This window comes from Notolepis coatsorum (assembly GCF_963971535.1).
Source record: "Notolepis coatsorum genome assembly, chromosome: 3".
NCBI lineage: Eukaryota > Metazoa > Chordata > Actinopteri > Aulopiformes > Paralepididae > Notolepis > Notolepis coatsorum.
Window position 1 is genome coordinate 71,416,637 of NC_140167.1, and position 23,225 is coordinate 71,439,861.

General features: G+C 42.4%; 1 protein-coding gene across 1 annotated transcript; it reads right to left on the bottom strand.

The window, feature by feature from the left end:
• Positions 1-1,251: 1,251 nt before the first annotated feature.
• Positions 1,252-19,519, bottom strand: serpinc1 (serpin peptidase inhibitor, clade C (antithrombin), member 1; the record flags this gene model as incomplete). The annotated part of the gene is made up of 7 exons (XM_084311242.1): positions 1,252-1,434; positions 9,993-10,057; positions 10,685-10,859; positions 13,040-13,258; positions 17,211-17,348; positions 18,395-18,610; positions 19,166-19,519. The coding sequence occupies 7 exons, from the start codon at positions 19,517-19,519 to the stop codon at positions 1,252-1,254; spliced, it is 1,350 nt and encodes a 449-aa protein (XP_084167368.1).
• Positions 19,520-23,225: the final 3,706 nt, after the last annotated feature.

The window sequence follows — 23,225 nt, forward strand, 5'->3', positions numbered from 1 at the left end:
TCCTCAAAGGAAATAAAGCACTTTAAGTGTTACTGTGAATGTGTTGTTTATTTAAGTTTTTTCTCCAAATGTTGTGTTCTCTACTTGATCAGTGTTCCCAAATGATGCCGATAATCATTTGTAGCAAAACAAATATGCATTGTAATAATTATGACGGTGGGGGGGTCATGGAGCATCTAAAAATGTTTTCATCTTCATTGAAGCTTCTCGAACCCAAAGTATAGACCCAGTAAATCAAGGGCAAGCTTTCCATACAATTTGTTAGGATTGCCATACAATTACAGAATATTTTGTTGCGTTGAGATGGAGGCTTTGCCCACTTATTTGTACCAAATGGAAGAAGATACAGCTATGAAACCACACAGCATAGCAGCAGTATTTAGTTGGATGTCCATCACCTTGGCAGTCAGACATGCACTAGGACACACTAGTTTCACATGCCTGTAGTTCTTTCCATATTTTGCGAGACGTGCTGCCAACACACACACACACAGGTCACCTTCAAGCATAGGCGTAGATTTTAGGTGGGGGGGGTGCAGGGGACATGTCGCCCTCAATATTGAGTAGAGGTATATTTATTTGTCCCCTCAAAAAATATAGCTAATATGAAAGAAGACCTACTGCCCAAAAGAAAAAATAAGGGGGCCAAATATATAGACACTCCTACAGGACCATACCGTCTCAATCTTGCACTCATAAAAGTACAGCAGGAAATTAAGTGTTTGATGATTTCCAGGGGGAGGACCACCAGACCCCCCACTTAAAATGTCCAAGGGGGGCTCCAATACACAAATTCTTCAAGTCATAGAAATGATTATTGGCTCAAAGACAATTGACTGTGAACATCAATTCATTTTTATTATGTATAAAATAGTTTTATGCTGCTGCATTATCGGTCATAAAACAAGTACCTCAAAATCTTCATTTCACTATTTCATTATCATTTTCGAGTTTCCAATCAAAAGCACTTGAATTTGAATGTGTGGCATGTTGTATTCATGACTTCCGTGCAGGGAGGCCTTGAAGGCATCAATTCCAAACATTCGCACATGAGCGACTCAAGGCGTTTCAAGATGACTGATTTACGAGTAGTCCACATTTCATTCATTGTTTGCATTTTGCTTAGAAAAGATTCACAGATTATAATAACTTTAGAGTCAAGAGACTAGAAGTTGATTCTGGGAGGGTTACTGTAGCGTCCCTCGTGTGTGTACGTTTGTGTGCGTGTCACAAGTTTGTGAAGTCGCTCTGTCACTCGCTGCTGTCACAGGGGTCCGCTACGCGGCCGGTGAACACCAGGGTGTTGATGGTGGACTCTCTGATCATGAGGAGGAAGGGCCGGTTGGCCTCGAACACCTCCCTGTTCAGGTTGATGGAGCGGCCGATGGCCACCACGGCTGTGGCAGCAGCCGCTTCGCTGCCTTCCTCGTTCACCTGGAAGCACATGCAGAGTCACTGAAGGAGCGCTCTGGGAGAATCCTGATGATGGACAGACATGAGACACTGGGACGGCCCCACCGCTGGTGCATGAGGTTTACATGTTTTTATTGATTTTTGCAGGCAGTCCGGTAGAGAGAGAGAGAGAGAGAGAGGAGGAATGGGAGATAGACCAGGGAAGACATTCGGCAAAGATTGCCGGGTCCGGGAGTCGAACCCTGGTCGGCCGTGTTGCACCGCAGTGCTGTATGCGGTGCGCCACTTGGGTGCCCCGGTTTACATGACTTTTGATGCATGAGGTCTATGTGACTTGATGCATGAGGTGTATGTGACTTGATGCATGAGGTTTACGTGACTTTTGATACTTGAGGTTTAGGGGAGCCAGTGGGTAAGTTGACCATGCTTCAAGGGAAATGTACACTATTTTACCACAAAAGGAATAGGAATTATGAATAACTCATCCTTTTACTCAGGCTTTGATAGCGGGAAGCAGATTTGAACACATGACTCGTGTCAATGTAAATTCAGCAAGGTTTGAAAAGATATAGCATACATGTTGATGAACTACCAAAGTATAACATGTGAACTAATTGCCAAAAGCTGGTTCTGAATGACTGTACAGGGCAATTTCTTTAGAAATGGTGGCTGTATGGTCAAATGAGCCAGAAGCCCTGGAATAGGTTGAGCCAGTGGATACCTAGGATACAGAGAACAAGAGGATCTTAAAATATCAGTTAACTATGTTTTTTGACCATGTGAACCAGCTGGCTGAATTCCATGGTCTTGCACCTAAGAAATGCAGGGAAATTGCACTTTAACATATTCTTAAAAGTAAACATGTGTAAAAATATGTCAGTGAGACAGTTTTGAAATGGAAATGTGCTGTTCAGCTGCATTTGATCTATAGGAATAGATCATGCTTTATTATGTCCAGACTTTTACTTGACATCGCAAGTCAGTTGGTCAGTTTACACATGTGTTGCTCAACTTACCCTTTGGCTAGGATCAACTTAACCCTAGAGGACCACACATTAAAAAGAAAGAAAGTCATATTCTCATACCTCTTTAACTTAATGCAGATGCATTCTTACGTCAGTGTGCAGTAAACCTCCTGAAATATGGGTAGATGTACAGTACTCATTTACTTCGGTCTCATTTTATGTAAAAACTGGACCACCTCACCCCGCTCTCCCCTATGTGACTTCTGAGGGTTTGTTTACAGTGGTATTGTTTGTGAACATTGAAGCAAAACAGATCACAGAGCTTATGTACAAGTTAAAGATTTACACAAGAATCTCATGTAAATGTATTATAGCTTGAGCTTATATGGGCTCCGGAGGTCTCTGGACAATCTGGATGAAACCATGTCAGTCAGTGTGTTTGGTTTCCTTCGCCTGGTCAAATGCTTCCATCCCTGGAGTGTCCCTGGTTTCCCCCATGGAAGTTTCAAGTTCAAGTTTCTTTAATAGTTGTCATACAGAAGTACAGAATACTTTTATACAAAATGCTTCTTACTGGTGGAAAGACAACAGAGTGTAATGATAAGTGTCCCTGGTTTCCGGGCGGCTACGTGGCATAGTGGGCAAGGCGCTCGCCACGAAATGCTGGAGACGCTGGGCTCGTCAGTTCGAGCCCAGCGCTCCACATTTGCTTTCAGTTTAGCTGGTCGTCCGTACTAATACACATTGGCCGTATTAGGGGGTGGGAAACTGATGGGTGGGGATCAGGCGTTGTGGACAGCGACTCCTACAGGTCGGTTGGTGCGCCTGCGCAGTAGAATCAGGAAGTGTCGGGGGCAGCGTGAGCCTCCCACGCGTTACTCCTCGCCACTGAGAGATCGAGCTGCGCAGGTGAAAAGATGCGACTGCTGTTACCTCAAGTACCGGAGGGGACTTGGCCATGTATGACTTAGTCCACATTGCAGCCGGCTTGTGGGAGGCAAGAAACAGTGTCCGTGACAGGGGAGGGTTGAATTGGATGATACGAAAATTGGGATGGGAGAAAATATAGAAAATGGGAGAAAAAAGTGGATCAAAAAAAAAAGTGTCCCTGGTTTCCCCCGTGGAAAGACAGCAGTGTAATAATAGTCTAACCAGGTACACTATTATTAATAATAACGTTTATTTGTATGGCACCTTTCATACAAGCAGCTCAAAGTGCTTCACAACAGCAAAAAAAGACCGGCATTAAATGAGCAAAACAGACAAAGTCAAGGTAAGATATAGAACACCAGACCACAGCTCCCCACATTAAGATCCAACATCCCAACAGGCCTCCCTGTTTACGGCTTGATCGTCACACATAAAATAGACAATTTAAATATGATAAAAAGAGTAGTAAAATAATGCAATAGTGCAGTTCTGAGAATAGACTACACAAGCCCACACTGTCAATACAGGATATTGGGCATTAAACACCCAGGATCCTCACCCAGCCTTACGGGAGATGCTGTATATTATGGGAAATGGGTTTATGTAGTCTTTGTATGGATTTGTTCAGTCTGAGGTCTCATTCTGGTGCTTTATGACACAAGATGTCTGCCGTTGACTAAAAACACACTTCAATCAATATCTGAAATGTAGAAAACAACCAACCTTCGTACTGTCTTTTACTATTACGCTACTAAGGAATCTACCATGCCTATACTACTACCTACTATGCTAATATGTCTATACTACTATGCACTCAAGACTGTAACACTCACGTTTGACAATCAATCTTACTTACCCTTAGCTGCCAGAGTTGTACCCTTCCTGCTGACTTGTTGTACAGAACTTGTAGGTGGTTTGGATAAAAGCATCAGCTGAATGACTAAATGTGAATGTGCTGGGGGGAAACGACATAGGTACTCCTTGCTGTTTGGCCTGGGGTTTGAAGTCTTCATATTAACAAGAATTATTGCCGTTTGTGATGTCACAGGAGGACGAATTAGCTCCGATTAACCCTTTCACTACCAAATGTTAACCTTCTGTAGTGTGGTAGTGAAAAGGGTTAACCTTCTGTAGTGTGAAAGGGTTAATGGATTAGCTTCTTGGAGCCAGGAACACTGTTTAACCTAACGTACGGTCTGGTTTGTAAAGGCTTTTCACTCCTGGGTGTGAGGTAGCAAGGCATGGAAGGAAACAACTCATTTAAAACGTGGTGTGTCGCTTCATCCACGAAAAACAGTACAAGGGAAGAAAGAGATGTTGGGGGGGGGGGGAATATATCAAAATTTGATTTAGACTTGTTTCTTGTCTCAACAAATGTTAAAAAAACATGTTCCACAGATTCAAGGAAGTCAAATGAAATTGTTGAAAAGACTCATAATGTGTCCTTTTTAATACTCACTGCAGCAGTGAATGAGAGCCATGGCGACAAAACTAAGCGGCCTGGCTCTTTCACGTTTTGAGAATCAATTCCATCATTTAGACTCAAAGATCTGCGCATATATATTCGTTCATATTTTGAAGCAGAGATTTGCTTTAAACATGACACTGACGAAAAAAGGGTCAAACTCTACTAAACCCACCTCCATACATCATCTAACTACTAAACCCACCTCCATACATCATCTAACTACTAAACCCATCTCCATACCAGCACATTTTTTATTCCAAAATCAATACAATTCACCTACAGCTGGCCTCATCATGCACCTCCCCATGTGATCCACCCTGGATGATCACCACCGGCCATCATTTTATCAGCTCCCTCTCCAACTTCACCCCAGCATCAGAATACACCATCTCAGAGCTCATCCGTAAAGCCAAAACCACCACCGGTCAGCTCGATCCTCTTCCCACCACCCTCGTCAAAGCCTGCCTGCCATCACTCTCACCCATGATCACGGACATAATAAATTCATCCCTTGCCTCTGGAATCGTACCCCCCACTCTCAAACTGGCTGCAATCACCCCCATCCTCAAAAAACCTGGTGCTGACCCAGCCGACTTAAATCATTATAGGCCCATCTCCAACCTTCCCTTCATCTCAAAAACCCTTGAGGGTGGTTGCCGCACAGCTGCAATCCCACCTCGACACAAACAATCTCCACGAACCCTTTCAATCCGGTTTCTGCCCACAACACAGTACTGAAACAGCCCTTGTCAAAATCACCAACGACCTCCTCCGTGCAGCTGACTCTGGACTTCTCACCATCCTCATCCTCCTCGACCTCAGTGCGGCATTCGACACCATCTCCCATCCAATACTCCTGGGCCGCCTGGCTGGCATTGGGATCACTGGTGTCGCACTCTCCTGGTTTACATCATACCTCACTGACAGACAACAGTTTGTTCAACTCAAGACCCACAAGTCAGGGTGTTCAACTGTTTCACTGGGTGTCCCCCAGGGGTCAGTATTGGGTCCCCTCCTATTCACCATCTATCTCCTTCCCCTGGGCACAATCCTCCATCACCACGGGGTCCACTTCCACTGCTATGCAGACGACACACAGGTCTACATCTCCTCCACACCCACCACTGCCCTTCCCCCCACCTCCCTCACCACCTGCCTTGAGGACATTAGGACCGAGGCCCTGCTCATCGGCTCCAAATCCACCCTCACCAAATCACAAAACACCCCAGTTCCAAACATCACCATCGACAGCTTCCCTGTACCCTTCTCCCCCCAAGTCAAAAGCCTCGGTGTCATTCTGGACGGTTCCCTCTCCTTTGCACCACACATCAAATACATCACCCGGTCTGCCTTCTTTCACCTCCGTAATATCTCCAGACTCCGCCCATCCCTGTCCCAATCAAATACAGTAACCATGGTCCATTCATTTGTCACATCCCGGATCGATTACTGTAACGCTCTCCTCACCGGCCTTCCCACCAAACTCATCAACAGACTACAAATCATCCAAAACTCTGCTGCTAGGATTATCACCCGCACAAACTCATCCCACCACATCACCCCCGTCCTCATTCAACTACACTGGCTCCCTGTGCACTACCAGATTGATTTCAAAAACCTCGTACTCACCTTCAAAGCCCTCCACAATCTAGCCCCCACCTACATCGCTGACCTCCTCCAAGATTACACGCCCTCCCGCACCCTCCGCTCATCCTCTACTGGACTCTTATCCATCTCCAGCTCACGCCTCAGTACCATGGGTGCCCGAGCGTTCAGCTGCTCGGCTCCCAGACTCTGGAACTCCCTGCCCCCACACATCAGACAGTCAGACTCACTCATCATTCAGATCACAATTGAAAACCCATCTGTTCAAACTCGCATATTCACTTATAACCTCCATCACTGCCCAATACCCCCTGCTGTTTGTTTGTCTGTTATTTTAACTTCACTGTTTTTTATACTTCTTGTTGTTCATCTTATTATTTTCTTAACCTTGTCTTTTAACTGCCTTGCTTACTGGGCATACTCACTAACTGCACCCTGTGTGCCACTGTTTTATATTTCATACGTTTACATTGTTTGTCTTGTTTTTAACTCCACTGACACTTTTGCAAAGATCCTTGTTTTAATCCTGATTGTTCTGTTCGTATGCCCTGTAAGGATACCTTGGGTGTTTTGAAAGGCGCCTCCAAATAAAATTTATTATTATTATACCACCCATACATCATCTAACTACTAAACCCACCTCCATACATCATCTAACTACTAAACCCACCTCCATACATCATCTAACTACTAAACCCACCTCCATACCACCATACATCATCTAACTACTAAACCCACCTCCATACCACCATACATCATCTAACTACTAAACCCACCTCCATACCACCCATACATCATCTAACTACTAAACCCACCTCCATACATCATCTAACTACTAAACCCACCTCCATACATCATCTAACTACTAAACCCACCTCCATGCCACCCATACATCATCTAACTACTAAACCCACCTCCATACATCATCTAACTACTAAACCCACCTCCATACATCATCTAACTACTAAACCCACCTCCATGCCACCCATACATCATCTAACTACTAAACCCACCTCCATACCACCCATACATCATCTAACTACTAAACCCACCTCCATACCACCCATACATCTAACTACTAAACCCACCTCCATACCACCCATACATCATCTAACTACTAAACCCACCTCCATACCACCCTTACATCATCTAACTACTAAACCCACCTCCATACCACCCATACATCATCTAACTACTAAACCCACCTCCATACCACCCATACATCATCTAACTACTAAACCCACCTCCATACATCATCTAACTACTAAACCCACCTCCATACATCATCTAACTACTAAACCCACCTCCATACATCATCTAACTACTAAACCCACCTCCATACCAGCCGTACATCATCTAACTACTAAACCCACCTCCATACATCATCTAACTACTAAACCCACCTCCATACATCATCTAACTACTAAACCCACCTCCATACATCATCTAACTACTAAACCCACCTCCATACCAGCCGTACATCATCTAACTACTAAACCCACCTCCATACATCATCTAACTACTAAACCCACCTCCACACCACCCATACATCATCTAACTACTAAACCCACCTCCATACATCATCTAACTACTAAACCCACCTCCATACCACCCATACATCATCTAACTACTAAACCCACCTCCATACATCATCTAACTACTAAACCCACCGCCATACCACCCATACATCATCTAACTACTAAACCCACCTCCATACATCATCTAACTACTAAACCCACCTCCATACATCATCTAACTACTAAACCCACCTCCATACCACCCATACATCATCTAACTACTAAACCCACCTCCATACCACCCCATACATCATCCAACTACTAAACCCACCTCCATACATCATCTAACTACTAAACCCACCTCCATACATCATCTAACTACTAAACCCACCTCCATACATCATCTAACTACTAAACCCACCTCTATACATCATCTAACTCTACTAAACCCACCTCCATACCAGCCGTACATCAGTTTGTTTACAAGTGCTAGGTGGTCATCTCCACCTGTCATGCTGCCTGTCAGTATGCAGCAGGGGGATCAGGGCAGGAATGCACACCTGTTCCGGTTTGCAGGCAGGAATCGGTTGCTATTTCCATCTGGCCTGGTTAATTACTACCTGCTTCCAAATGCATTGTATGTACTACATACATGAAGTACTACATACAGTACATGAAAGTGCAGGATGTACGATGTCCTACATACAACATACTTGGGAGGACTTTCACACCCAGGAGGAAGTGGTCGTTCATGACCAGAAAACGGTTCACTCACAGCTGTTTCTACTTTCTTGCCTGCGGCTTTGCAAAAAAAAAAAAAAAATAGAAAACACAAATGATGCTTCAGTGGCCAGCGTCACCAGCGTGTTCATTTTCTTTTATGTTTGGGACATTTTCGCTGACCTGGAAATGGAACGAACATGGGAAATGACCTGCCGTGACAAATTGTGTGGTCGAAACGATCATGTAGCAACCGCTCCACACTGCAAATGTTGGGCCTTTTAGTATTCATACTAATCTCTTTCACATACAATATTTGCATACTAACATCACATTCTGAAATTGGTATACAAATAGGTAAAGTATGTAGTACAGCAGATACTGATTTGCTTTAGATGCCCGTTTGGAAGTGTTTAGATTGTTGATGAGGTCATCTGAATGGAGACTTGAGTATTTCCAGTAGTGGGTTTAAAGGGGAAAAACAACCGATATTAAGAATTTAGATCTAATATCTCCGTGGCCTGAGAAAGTTCAATCAATATTTATGAACATGAGGTATTCCCTCCCAAAGCCAGAAACCAGGGAAGTATGCAGAGTCCTCTCACTCAGCTAGACGTGACTGACCGGCCAATAGATTCTATATAGCGTCTAGTGAACAGAAGGCCACGCCCCCTCAGCCTACCGAGAGTTGTCTGTGCTCAGAGAGGGTGACCTAAAACACTTATAACTAATCAAATGATACATCTGAAGCTGAAAAGAAAATACTTTATATATATAAGTATAAAGTCTGGAGCTGCTCCATAGATAATGAATGTTTGTTTCATTTTATTATGCCCAAATGAGCTTTATTCTATAATAGTGTTCTCGGTTCTGAAACAGAAAATGTACCCATACTCGGAACATTTCCCTGGGTGCTCTCAGTGTCGTCTTTACCATCTTTCCCAATTAATTGTCTATGGAGAAGCTTCTAGCTGCTCTGATGGGCCAATAGATTATTGAACGTAATGTAACACATATTCCATTTGGTGGATTATTTGATCCAACGCGGTTTACAGAACCATGAGTGAATACATTTGTAGTAGGCTATGGGTGGCCCTGGTAGACATCAAACCCCTAAGTCCTAAACAAAGCTTCAATTTCAATGCATCTGGCTTGCAAGGCTCCCTTAGATCTGCATACTTAGCTCAATCACTGAGCAGCCTATAACATTTCCCATTGGATTACTTAAGATTATCGTGATCCAAGATAAACAGTCTAATGTTGGATAAGTTGTACTTCAATTGGTACTTAATAATGTAGTAAGTAATGGATCACACTGATGTGTTATTGGTTGCATAGAAGATGAGTTCAGGATATCCTTAGTGTCATACATACCTCCAGGAATGCTTTATGGAAAGCATCTGAAATGTACAATTCAGTCAAATCGTCCTCAAGAAGACCTGAAATGACATGGTTATAGTTTAGGTCTAACTGGGTGCCGGGATGCAGTTTATCTGACGTGTCAATATGGCAACAACACACTGGAATCTTAAGACGTCTGAAGCTCCTCATCAATACCGGTGTGGTAGCCCAATTTAACGGTTTCTCAGAAACCAGCCACACCAACGTCTGTGCTTTTCCCATATATGAACAACATTATTTGACATATCTATGGTTCCTCCCATAGACGAACAACATATTTTACATATCTATGGTTTCTCCCATAGACAAACAACATATCTATGGTTTCTCCCATAGACGAACAACATATTTTACATATTAATGGTTTCTCCCATAGATGAACAACATATTTTACATATCAATGGTTTCTCCCATAACAACATATGTTACATATCTATGGTTTCTCCCTTGGTGTTTCCCAGCTGGACATTGGAACACACTTTTTTCCAACTGGGAGCTTCCAACCTCTGACTTTGAGTACCTTTCAGATGGTACTATAGTAACCCTGAGTTGCATTCAGAGTGTGCAGCTGGGTGAAATCAGATAGGGCTCCTCAAAATGGGGTGGAGTATCCCTTTAAACTATGGTTCCGTACATAATTCCAACATCTTAATTGTTTAGTGTACCTGGCAAGCTGGCCTTCTGTGAATTAAAGAGGTCATGGAGTCCCATGGCCTGCAGCTTCTCCTTCAGACTGAAGCCGTCTTCCACACGGAAGCGTGGGATCTGCACCGACACCGTGGTCTCCGTCATGGCGTCCAGCCAGCCGGTCAGCTTCCTCTGATCCATGCCCACCTCGATCTGAGCATCACAGAGACAGACATACCCGGCACGGATGGGCACGAGTAATGTTTTCCCAGATTGAGTACTCGCATGAATTATGAATAGGGGGTGAAAGGGGTTAACAGTCTGTAGTGTGGTAGTGAAAGGGTTAACATTCTGTAGTGTGGTAGTGAAAGGGGTCAACAGTCTGTAGTGTGATAGTGAAAGGGTTAACCTTCTGTAGCGTGGTTAGTGAAAGGGTTAAAGCACATGGCAGCAGCAATAACCAGATAACCTGAATGTATTTAAGGCTATGGTGAAGCCTATTGTCTACGTGTTTATTTTGAAACTTTGTGTTGCTGCTATTCTTGGCAAGGTCTCCCTTGTAAAAGAGATCCTGGATCTCAATGGGACAAACCTGGTTAAATAAAGGCTAAATAAATATTGTCAGAGTCACACATACACAATACCGATTTTATTAGACCTCGCTCAGCGAACATAACAATGCACAGCAATATACCCAATGCTTAACACTTGAGCGCCAGCTATTATCCTCATCATGTAGTCAATGGGCCATGCTAAAAAATAGGCATTTTCACTGTGCGTCACGATGTTTGCAGAGCTATATCTATATTCTATATTATAGCTATGGAGACAATACTATGGCTCATTTGACAGTCACTATCTCTCGTCCAACATGTAAAAAATAGTTAATTTATTCATGTATACGTTCGTGTGTTATCCTGTGGTGAATATTGTATAGTTTCAGAGTGATCCGGGCTAATTCCTGGAAGCTGAGTCATGGAGCGCTATGTGAATTTAGCTAAAGTCGTTTGCATTGCTCGCCTGGACACGTTACTATTTCAAAATCAAAGGTATATAATAGGTATTATGTTTCATCATGAAAGGGGGGTAGTTTTTTTTTATGCTCTGATCGTCAGCAACGGCATACGTTTTGAATACTACATACGTTGATCGTTGCGATCGATGTGAAATCATTGTTGGATCAAAGTAGGATTGATGTCATATAGTCCTTACCTTTACTAGGAGGTATCCCAAAATGAATATTCCAATTGTCTGATCGCGATTTCCAGTATTGATGTCCATCGGGTACCTGACATGAAATGGCACAAAATATGCTGAACGTGTGCTGAACGCGTTCCAAGGTTCTGGGATGAACCGTTTCACTTGCTCGGGTCCAAATTATCCGCCCGGATCATATATAATGTAACACACAGTGTGAAATAAGGTTTCAAAGGGTAGGAGATACTGCCACCTAGCAGGATTCGGCCGGTATTGCACTCTCGGGGTCTCCGAATGAGTTCCAATGGTAACACCGAGGTCCGTGAGAGTGTATAGGATATTAAAATCGATCTAAAAAAAGTAATATTACGTTTTTGGCGCTCAGCGGTTGGCGAGCAAATAGGTAATATTACGTGATTAGCGCTGAAAGTGTTAATGCGTATTGTTAGTCAAAACAATCAGTTACCATGTGTAATAATTACATTACCTCCACTCTGTCTGCAGCAGGTCTCTCCGCTCATGGAACGGCATGTCCGTATCAATAGTCTATGAACGCTACGCAAAGTGTTGTTGGCACAATTTGTAAATGCACAAACAGAAACTGCTGTGTTTATCTTTCAGATAACGCTAAGCTATCTTTCAACACAACAACGTTTTCGTGGTACTTTCTCATGCTCCACAGCTAACCAGCGTTGTGAAAGATATCACTGGTTTTCATATGGTTATAACAACATGTATGTAAAGTAAATAATATCTATATAATAATTTGTTTAACAGACCCTGTGTGTATTAGACTTTAGAGACAGACATTCCTCTGTAGCAGGGAGCAAGAGTGGTTGCTATAGTGACGAGATAAGCCAGAGAGCCAAGGTCACTCAGAGGAAAATAACATCAATATTCAGGAAGAGATAGCGATGAGCTAGTAATTATGCGTGATTTTTTCCGTAGCCGCAGTTTGCGAAGACGCTCTCTGATTGGCTAGCCCGCGTACAGCGAAGACCCTCTCTGATTGGTTTAGCCCACTTAGAAAGAGGGCCAAAGCATAACTAGACTATATCAGTGATGGCTGTCGGAATGTAGAGCTATTTAACACTTATTTGAACATAATAAATGCCACATACAGCACCTTTAAGTGTCTGAATGCATGGATTCCCTATGCAGCACAGAGCAGGGGAAGGTGCACGGTGGTTACCTACCTCTGACAGGGGCGTGCCTTTCAGAGGCAGGATGAGCACCATGGTGATGTCATCGCCGCGGTATGGCAGCTCCAGAACCTGGACCTTGTCATCGGTGAACCTTCCGTAGCGGAACTTGGTCTCCTGGTACATCATGGATACGGAACATGTCTTTGACGCGCTGACGAAGAACATAGAGTTGAAGACGCTCTTCTTGTCAAACTTGCTCTTCCATTGACCCTGCAAAACATCAGGTGACATCACAGAGACGCACAGAGTGTGAGCTCACCAAGTACCAGATGACCTTCTTCTACAATGTGTTAAGGGGGAAAGCTAATGTTCTTGTGTGTATACCGCCACCTAGAGGCTCAGATTTATTCTGTAGTGAAGTTACTGACTCCCATCAAACTTTCCACAAAGTGGCAGTACGCGTGTAGTTCAGTGTTCCAACTCACGTCAAATGAGGATTTTTATAATAAGATACTTGTGCATACTTGTTGACAGTCTGGAATGTGCATGTTGTATTGTGTGTGATGTTGTATTGTGTGTGATGACTGAATACAACTACTACTACTTAAAGGGGCACTTCACCAAAAAAAAACAATGCTAATTTATTTAGCACATAATCTCACACATCCAAAAACGAAACCGTTTTGCACACATTATTTATTTTAGTTCAACAGTTATGAATATGGCCACTAGTGATGTCATCTGGGACATTGAATCGTTGTGTTGTGTTCATTCAAGTTCAATTACAGCTCCTGTCTGTACAAGCAGACTGAAGCTAACTGAAATCTACACCAGCGCACAATAGATTTCAATGAGCTTCAGTCAGCTTGTACAGACAGGAGCTGTAATTTAACTTGACTTTACATTGGTTCGTGGCTAACTAGCCTAAGCTAGTATGAGGAGAAGCATGGATTGTGCCGAGAAAGTACTCTACCGATCGACAACAGCATTGGCGAGTAGGAAATAGGGCTAGGGTTGAAAATAATCTGAACCATCTCTTTAACCTCTTAACCCAGAAAAGTGGCAATTTTTTTTTACTTGAACTTGAGGACTGCATACTTTTTTTGCAAGGCTTAGCTTTATACTTATAGCACATGCATTAGCCTGGTCTCTTTTGAAAGATAACATTCTGAAGTTACTAATGCAAAAAAGGAAAATCACTTTTAGTGCTAATGAAATAGAGTAACAGAGATGTGAACTTGAGTTGAACTTGTGTACTCACTCGCGTGGTGTGTAAAAAGACGCTCGCCTGACATATCGTCATGTAACTCAAGAACCGAGGCACGGAAAACACTACAACTACCAAAGGAAGAGGGAGGGATGGCAGTACCCAGCCTACAAGATTATTATTATGCAGCGCAACTGAGAGCAGTGACGTGCTGGTGTAACGACAAATATGAGGCAAGATGGAAAGACATTGAAAAAGAAGGGGAGGGATACAAGGTACAAGCTCTGGTGGGAGATAGGGAACTGTTCAAAGAAAAAGAGCGACTGTTAGATCCTATCACCAAATGCACCTTGACCATATGGAACAGAGTAGTAAAAACACACAAATTAGAGAAGCAGTCAGGGGTTCTGAGATGAATAGCACATGACAAGAGATTAAAACCAGGGAGGCTGGACCATGGATTCAGGAGGTGGGAGAGGGGGGGGGGGCAACAGCGATATGCAAAATGATAGAGAAGGGGGAAATGCAAACACTACAAAAATTAAAGGAGAACTTTGGACTAGAAAACAGGGACCACTTCAGATATCTACAGATTAGAGATTACTATAATAAAGAAATAAGAGGGGACAAGGAAGAAGAACAGAATGGAATAATTAGGATGATAGTAAGGGCATACGAAGGAGGGAAAGGAAGGGTAATATCAGCACTGTACCGGGCTATAATGACCAGCAAGGGACACACGACCGATTATATAAGGGAGAAATGGGAGAGAGAACTAGAGATAGGAATAACAGGGAAGGAATGGGGGAACATATGCGAGGTGCAACATTCAACAACAGGATCGAGGATATGGAAAGAGTTTGGATGGAAAAACATAATCAGATTCTTTATAACCCCAGAGCTGAAGGGAAAATATGCACCAACACAAAGAGCATGCTGGAGGATGTGTGGGAAGGAGGGGGCAAATCACACGCACATATTCTGGGGATGTCAGAAGCTGAAGGGGTATTGGGAGGAGATAGGGGAGGCAATGATCAGAATATTAGGATACGGGTTACCACAAACAGGACTGGTGCTTTACTTAGGAGACCTGACACACGAGGGAATACGAGGGGGGGACAAATATTTAATAAAGATAATGTTGATAGCGGCCAGAAAAGCAATAACAAGACTGTGGTACAAAGAAGACCCACCGACAATAGCACAATGGGTAGGAATAGTGGAGGAGATACAGGATATGGAGAGGATAACACACATGCTGAGGTTACAGGAAGAGAAATTTGGAGAAAGATGGGGAAAGTGGGAGGATTACAAGGGGAACGAAAACGACATCACAGAGGAAGAACCAAATGCATCACAAGAGGGCGAAGGGTAAAGGAGGAAAGAGGTTCAAGGAGGGTCTCTGAACCCATGTCACACACTTTTGACTTAGTTAGCATTTTCTGATTATATTTTTTATTTTTTTGGGTATTACAATTGTATTATATTTGTTGTACTTTATTATTTATGTCTGTTTAACAATGTTGTATTATGGGTTCCATTTTTGTGTAAGTGTTGTTTGTCTATAAATGTTAATAAAAATGTAAGTTAAAAAAAAAAAAAAACGAGGCACGGATGTGGTAGTGAGGTGGCGTTCGAACGGCAACAAATAGATCTTTCGAAAATGCAGCGTCGAGCCGCTAGATCAGGGGTCAGCAACCTTTTTGACATGGAGTGCCTGTTTGAAATATAGTTGTAACTAGTGTGCCTCAACAATATTCCATGCATCGTAAATATTTTTTCTCATAATCAGGTATTTTTAATGATAATTTTTACATTATTACATCATTATCGTTATTATTAACAATATTATTATGATGGTTGTATCAACCCTAAATCTGAGTTGGGGGGGGGGGGGGGATGCAATGCAGACAAACAGCTGCATACAGTGCGACCATTTCACTCACATTTGCCCATTCATTTTTGGACACATCACACACCATCGGTGTGTGTACTGTACGTGGGCTGTCATAGCTCCACCTACAGGCCTAATGGAGAACACCAGGAGAACACCAGGATGTGAATGGAGGGTGAATGTGAGGTATATCGTGTAAATAAGTTTTGATTGATCGCAAGACTACACTGTAAAAAATATATAATAATAAGTTACCAGAACTTAAAAATATTGAGTTCAGTTACTGTGCATTAAGGTTTTCAGTTTTCAATCCATAATAATCCAGAAAAATAAGTACACAACCACATTATTTCAACCTAATAAAACTATGTTTATTGTCATTGTTTTAAGAACACAAGTTGACTTGGTAATACTCACATTTTGAGTAAAGAATATGGCTTTTAACATGTGCAATGTTCAATGAAATAGAAAAATAAATAATAAAATTAGTTGATTAATCCCACTGGTCACAATGGTGACCGTAATAATGTTTTTGTTATAAGGCTCTGCAAATGTTACTGAATGATGTAGCAATGTATTTCCAGCTAAATTGAAATAATAAACAAATAAAGGGTCTCAATTAAATATGTGGTAGTAAAAAGAACCTGTGGGAGGATTTCAACAAGATAAATGCGACAACAGTGCAAAATATTTCACTATAATATTTCAAAGCAAAAAAAAAAAAAAGTATAATTTTTTTTTTTTACTGCTGCCCCCTGTGCCTATGCAAATGCCCCCGCGTGCCTATGCAGGCACGCGTGCCTAAGGTTGCCTACCCCTGCGCTAGATGCTCGCAAAGTGCCGTGACTTGCACGCAAGTGCTCGTGAAGACGTATACATCCTGGTTAGGGATGCTCGATATTGGCTTTTTTTACCGATACCGATATAGTCCAACTCTTAATTTCCGATACCGATATTTTCCGATATCACATTTTAATGCCGATATCGGCCGATAATATCAGTAGGCCGATAATATCGGACATCCCTAGTCCTGGTGCACGCTATGAGGTTAAGGTCCTCCTGACTGGGATGTGATACAATAAAGTATATCGCAGGTAAAGAGCTGCAAAGATGTCATTCACCTTGAAATAGATGGTGTTGACCAGGACCAGGATGGCGTTGGAGTCTATCGATCCTTCTGGCAGGGTGTCTTGGATCCTGTTCTCGGTCTGGTTGGAGATCCACCTGTTGATTTCCATCCGTGATTGCTCTGGCTTCTCCTATAACACAGGCCCAGGTGGTTGGTTCCCCGTCTAAACAACTGGAATTTGGGTGACTCACTATGGCGCGAGGCAAATAAATAACATCACTAGGACTGCTCGATTATGGCAAAAATCCTAATCACGATATCTTTTTTTATTGATATTGAAATCACAATTATTAAAACACAATTACTGATTGATTTGAGGACATCATATGATGACGACTGAATTACTTACTACTTTCTTATTACTTGTACTACTTATCTTTAGTTACCATGCTTGTATTCATTGATGTTTCTAAATTGTGCACTGTTGAGTCTGAGCTCGAAATACAATAATTGTATTACCTGCAATGCCCCGGTATTGTTGTGTATTTGACAAATAAAATAACTTGAATTAGTTTTACCCATCTTCTCGACCAAAGGCTGCCTTTCTTTCATCTTCTACACGTTACCAAAGACGTTTCAAAATAAAAGTAGAGAAACGCTCCCTCCTCATCTTGTTTTCATGATCGTGGGAAGAAGCCAAAATCCTAGTTCAAACTTGATTAACCGCCCAGCCCTAAACACCACCCCTGTGAATTCATGGAACACACATACCGATACGCAAGTTATGTTTAATTCCTGCCACACATGTACATTTGAGAACAGCAATATCAGAGCTTTTAAAGGGGAATGCCACCCATTTTAAGAATTCACATTATGCTCCGTCTGTGGCCCAGGAATGTTCACGCATCACTCTCTCCTAAAGCTAGAAATCAAGAGCGAACCCTCCAATTGGTGATGTCACAGGCTGTCAAATCTGAATGAGGCCATGTTTGTGTGAGCTCTTGCACCCAAATTAGGTCTTAATTAAGCAATGTTAGAATATAAACCTCATTTGGGTGTAAGAGCTCACACAAACATTTCATGGCATCAAAGTCAGAGCCCCATTCATTGTATATGGAGAAGCCGCAGATTTTACATGTTACAAGAAGTAAATTCTTAATAGATGGCATTCCCCTTTAATGAATAAGAGCACCGCAAATTATGTGAAGTATTGTGATATTTAACAGGAGAATGAACCTTGAAGTTGAGAGGCATGAGTTTGGCTCCATATACAATCTCGCTGATGTTCTGGTAGGTCTCGTTGAACACCAGGGACTTGTCTCCGAACAGCCGGTTGGCAGAGATGAGCTCCGTGGTGGCGTCCTTCTTGCGGTACAGTCGACAGTTGAGCTTGGCAAAGAAGAAGTGCACTTGGTCCGACGTTTTCTCTTTAATCGTGTCAAACTCAAACACCTGGGAGGAATTGGAGACGTGAATATGGGACAATGTGGGAAAGGAGACTATAAGACATGAATATAGGTCAGTTTAAAGGAGACATGAATATAAGTCAGTTTAAATGAGACATGAATATAGGACAGCTGTTTAAAGCGTGTCGATGTGTCCTTGAGCAAGGACAATTAACCCCCAATTGCTCCTGATGAGCAGGTTGGTACCTTGCATGGTTGCCTCTGCCTCCGTCGGTGTGTGAATGTGTGAGGGAATGGGTAAAATATGAGGAACAAATTGTAAAGCGCTTTGGATAAAAGCTGCTATATAAATGCACCACTTACAATTTATTAGACATGAATATAGGACGGTTTAAAAGGAGACCACAGTGATGTTAGACACGAATATAGGACGGTTTAAAGGACAGTGGCTGAAACTATTTGAATACAAAAACATTTAACATTTCATATTATTTTTCACATTACCCCCCCACATAATTTTAAGAATTTTAATACCCTGGACCAGAGCCACAAAGCTCAGTAGTAAGGACCAGGAGAACACGGCACAGGCGAGGCCCCTCACCCTCATAATCTGCTCCAGAGTGTCATTGCAGGCGCCCAGCTTCGTCATGGCGAAGGCCGTGGAGATGCTGATGGGCGACATGAAGATGTTGGCGTCACTGGGCCTGCTCTGGGACAGCTGTCGGTACAGGGCCAGGGCGAAGCGGCTGTTGGCCTTGGACAGCTCCCACACCCTGGGGTTGGTGTTCTCGGGGACCGGCTCCGGCTCTTCCGTGGGGGCGTCCTGATCCGGGTCGGGGCTGCGGTAGATGCACTTGGGCTCCAGGGGAATGTCTCTAGGCCTGGCGTTGCAGATGTCGAAGGCCGAGATGAAGGGCAGCAGGCCCAGCGCCAAAACACATTCAGTCAGCCTCATCCTGAGGAGAGAGGTGCCGCTTAGTCGGGAGGACGACACAATAGGCGTGTTCAGCTGATTTGGGGTCAGTTAGAATGCTTCTTACATGAACTTACAGGTACTTGCATGAACCAGACAATTCTGAAAAGATGAGTGGGGATCAGCACGAGGGGTGAGGATAGTTACAAATGCTTTAGAGATCAAAAACACAATGTGTATAATAAAATGCTATATTATATATATATAAATAAATATATTCTTACCATACTGTATATATGTACTCACATCTGCCTATACACACCTGCATATAATACTTTTTACATATATGTATATACTATATCTATCCCTTACTAGTTATGCTGCTGGCCAGACTGGTATGACTACCAGTGTCTTTATACTTGTATCACTGTACATATATGCTATTACATATGTACACTACATATACATACATCTTATAGCACTACTCTCAGTAGTACTAATTTATATATTTTATACCCAGTTTACATTGTATATTACCATTACACTTTACCGTTACATTTGCATTGTGGTTGGATGGGTGCCAAACTTATTTCCGTTGTACTGTACTTTTGCTGTATAATGACAAAACATTTTAATCTAGTCCAAACAATATGGAAACCACCCCTGTCCACCTTCTATGAGACACAAATTAAGCAATTATTCCCCATTCTTACACAACCCTAACCTGACACGTCTAGATGGTCTGTTACACAGAACCATCTGGGAGGTCATCCTTTGAAACTGTTTGGAATACTTTAAAAGTATACTTGGTAAGTGATTGGATCTAAACCACATCCATAGCTGCCTAAATTAGTTCCTCAAAGGACGCCAATTGGACCGAACCAGTTGTTTCGGGTACAAATGCATAACTTGAGGCCTGACTAGATGGATTCCCGCATTATCATGCAAAGCCAGCTGCTGTGCCACGTTAACCTAACTCCACCCACTGGGGAATTTAGTGTTGCCCCTTAAATGTACAATGTTGGATTTTAATATTAAAACACGGCTATAACAATGTCTCTCATATATAGTGCGTCTCTGGTGAACCAGCATAGCACCCAACAAACACAAAACGTATACCCGTTTTAAACTTTGCCACATAAAGCCAATCATTTTCACAAATAAAAAGGGTTTCATACCAAAATGGCATATCTTCATTTAGAAAGATTGTTAGGCCCAATTCAAATAAATTACTCTTTAGATCATTTACTTTCTTTCCCAGAATCCTAGTGGAAAAGCATACATAAAATGGTGGCCATCTTCTTTTTAGAACGCAAACTCATCGAAACATCTGTAGGATAAAAGTTACAATTAGAACCAAACTCTTCCAATGCATTCAAACGTGAATTTACAATCGCCTTCATCCAAAAAATAAACAATCTCATCAAGATGGAATGTAACAAAGCCTTACCTGAGGAGGTTCTGTAGCCGAGAATAGCAGAGAATCAGCGGAGGATTGAGCTGCCTGTTCCTAACGGGTGGCTGCACAGCGGTGTCAGTGCCCTACAGGACACAGCAGGGGCTGGAGACAAACAGCATTCACTCAAAGCTCAACCTTTGAAATATTGATCGCTCGACTGGTCAGTCCCACACAGACCAGGCTGCAGAAACAAATTAGTGGGGGGGCATAAAATGTTCTCGGGGGGGCACAATGGTTTTTCAACACAGGTTCCCTTTTATACGTTTCAGCTGGGACAACGGCGCTGTGGCTTGCTTGGCGTTGCCCACGGTGCTGAACTAAACAGCAGAGAGGCAATTGAAAAATCAAATTTCTCTATCTTAAGAACATTCACTTATACAAAAACAGACTGAACGGATATATATAACAGACCTGCTGGGGCAGCGGACTGAGAGCAGGGGACACAGACAGGCTGGATAAGATGGTCAGGAAGGCCAATAGCGTGGTTAGGGTGTAGCTGGACGCCCTAGCGAGGGTGGCGGAGAGGAGGAGCCTTGCTAAGCTCCAGGCCATCAGGGAAAACCCCTCCCACCCACTATACACAGACTTGGCTGACAGGAGGAGCATGTATTGTTATAGGCTCACACTACCTAAATGCAGCACTGAACGGCACAGGAAGTCCTTCATTCCGACAGCCATCAGACTATACAATGCATCACTGTGCCTCACTGCATCACTGAGCAAAGAGTGACAGTTACCATCTTCCTGGACTCTTACTTTTTAAACAGCACTGTGCAATATTACACCTACTGTAGACTTCAGTATATTTTTACTGTATTTATTTACTGTATCTTTTATTCTATTTTTATTCTATTTCATTTTATTCTATTCTTAGGCCATTTGTTTTGTTATTCTTATTCGTGACTTGTTCTGTCTAAATGTTTAATGTTGAGTGATTTGGAGTGTCAAATTTCCCTCAGGATAATACATTTCTATTATATTCTATTCTATATCTTTGAAAAGTCTCCATTTATTCAACACTTCTGAATTCACTGACAAACTGAACTGAACTGACAAAAATAAAGTGCATAAAAAAGCAAACAAAATTCCTCCACAGGCTACTCACCATCATTAGTAGAGCGGCAAGCGGCGTTTGGGGACAGAGTGAAATCTTCTTAAAACACTGCCCCTCCACTCATTCCTGAACTTTTTTGTTAAGTCCTTCTCAAATGCCAACTGAATTAAATTGGCCTTGCGTCGATGAAGCATACTAAGGCGATGTTCTGTAAAGATGTTCTTGAGGGTAGAAAACGAATTCTCACAGAGTGCCGTGCTAGCTTCAGTAGTGTTGTTGTTGACATCAGTGCCCACTAGGGCTAAGCATTTGGATAGTCTACTTTAATTGACAAAAAAAAAAATTCTCAGGGTGGGCACAGCTGACTCAGTGGGCGGGCCAGGCCCCCCCATGCCCGCCCATGGCGCCGGGTCTGGTCCCACAACTCATGAGTGTTGGATGAATCGTGGGAATGGGTTTTCACCTATGATGTTAAAATACTATGCTGTAGCTCAACAGTCATCACTTTACGCAGATGAGCAGGAATATCCAGCTCAGCAAGTGACTGAAATCTTTCAAAATAGTTGATGTGACTCTGGGTTGTGTAAAGAAAAAAGTGCCCTTTTGCTTTGCTCTAGCATGGAGGACTTTGAACATTTGTAGGAGAGATACTGACATCAGTCGAAGCACCAACTGTGTCCATCGATGTCGCAAAACTAGATGTCACTTGAAGTTAGAGAAATTAATTGTTAAAGCTGTCAAATGCCAACTCAAAGTAACTTTGATAGTATATTTAATAATGTGATACCGACACAAACGAAAAATAAAATTACAAAATATATACCGTACTTTTCGGACTATAAGCCGCGGCTTTTCCCCCCCATTTTTCGACCCTGCGGCTTATATAACGGTGCGGCTTATATGTGACTCGACGTGACCAAAACCGAAAATGTAAAAATCTAAATATTGCTTTTTTGACTGCATTGAAATGTTATTAATCTGTTCCCTTATTTGCTAAACTTAATACAACTTGTAAATGAGTTAATTCTTGTTATTTGTCCGACAGTATTGTGTCCCAATGCTAATTACATATGGTAATTAAACATTAAAACACCTGCGGCTTATAGTCCAGTGCGGCTTATATATGTACACATCATTCAATTTAGCTGCTGTGGCTTATATTCAGGTGCGGCTTATAGTTTTTTTTATAAAAATAAGTCAATTATAAATTACACAATTTGTGGTGAATTTCAGTT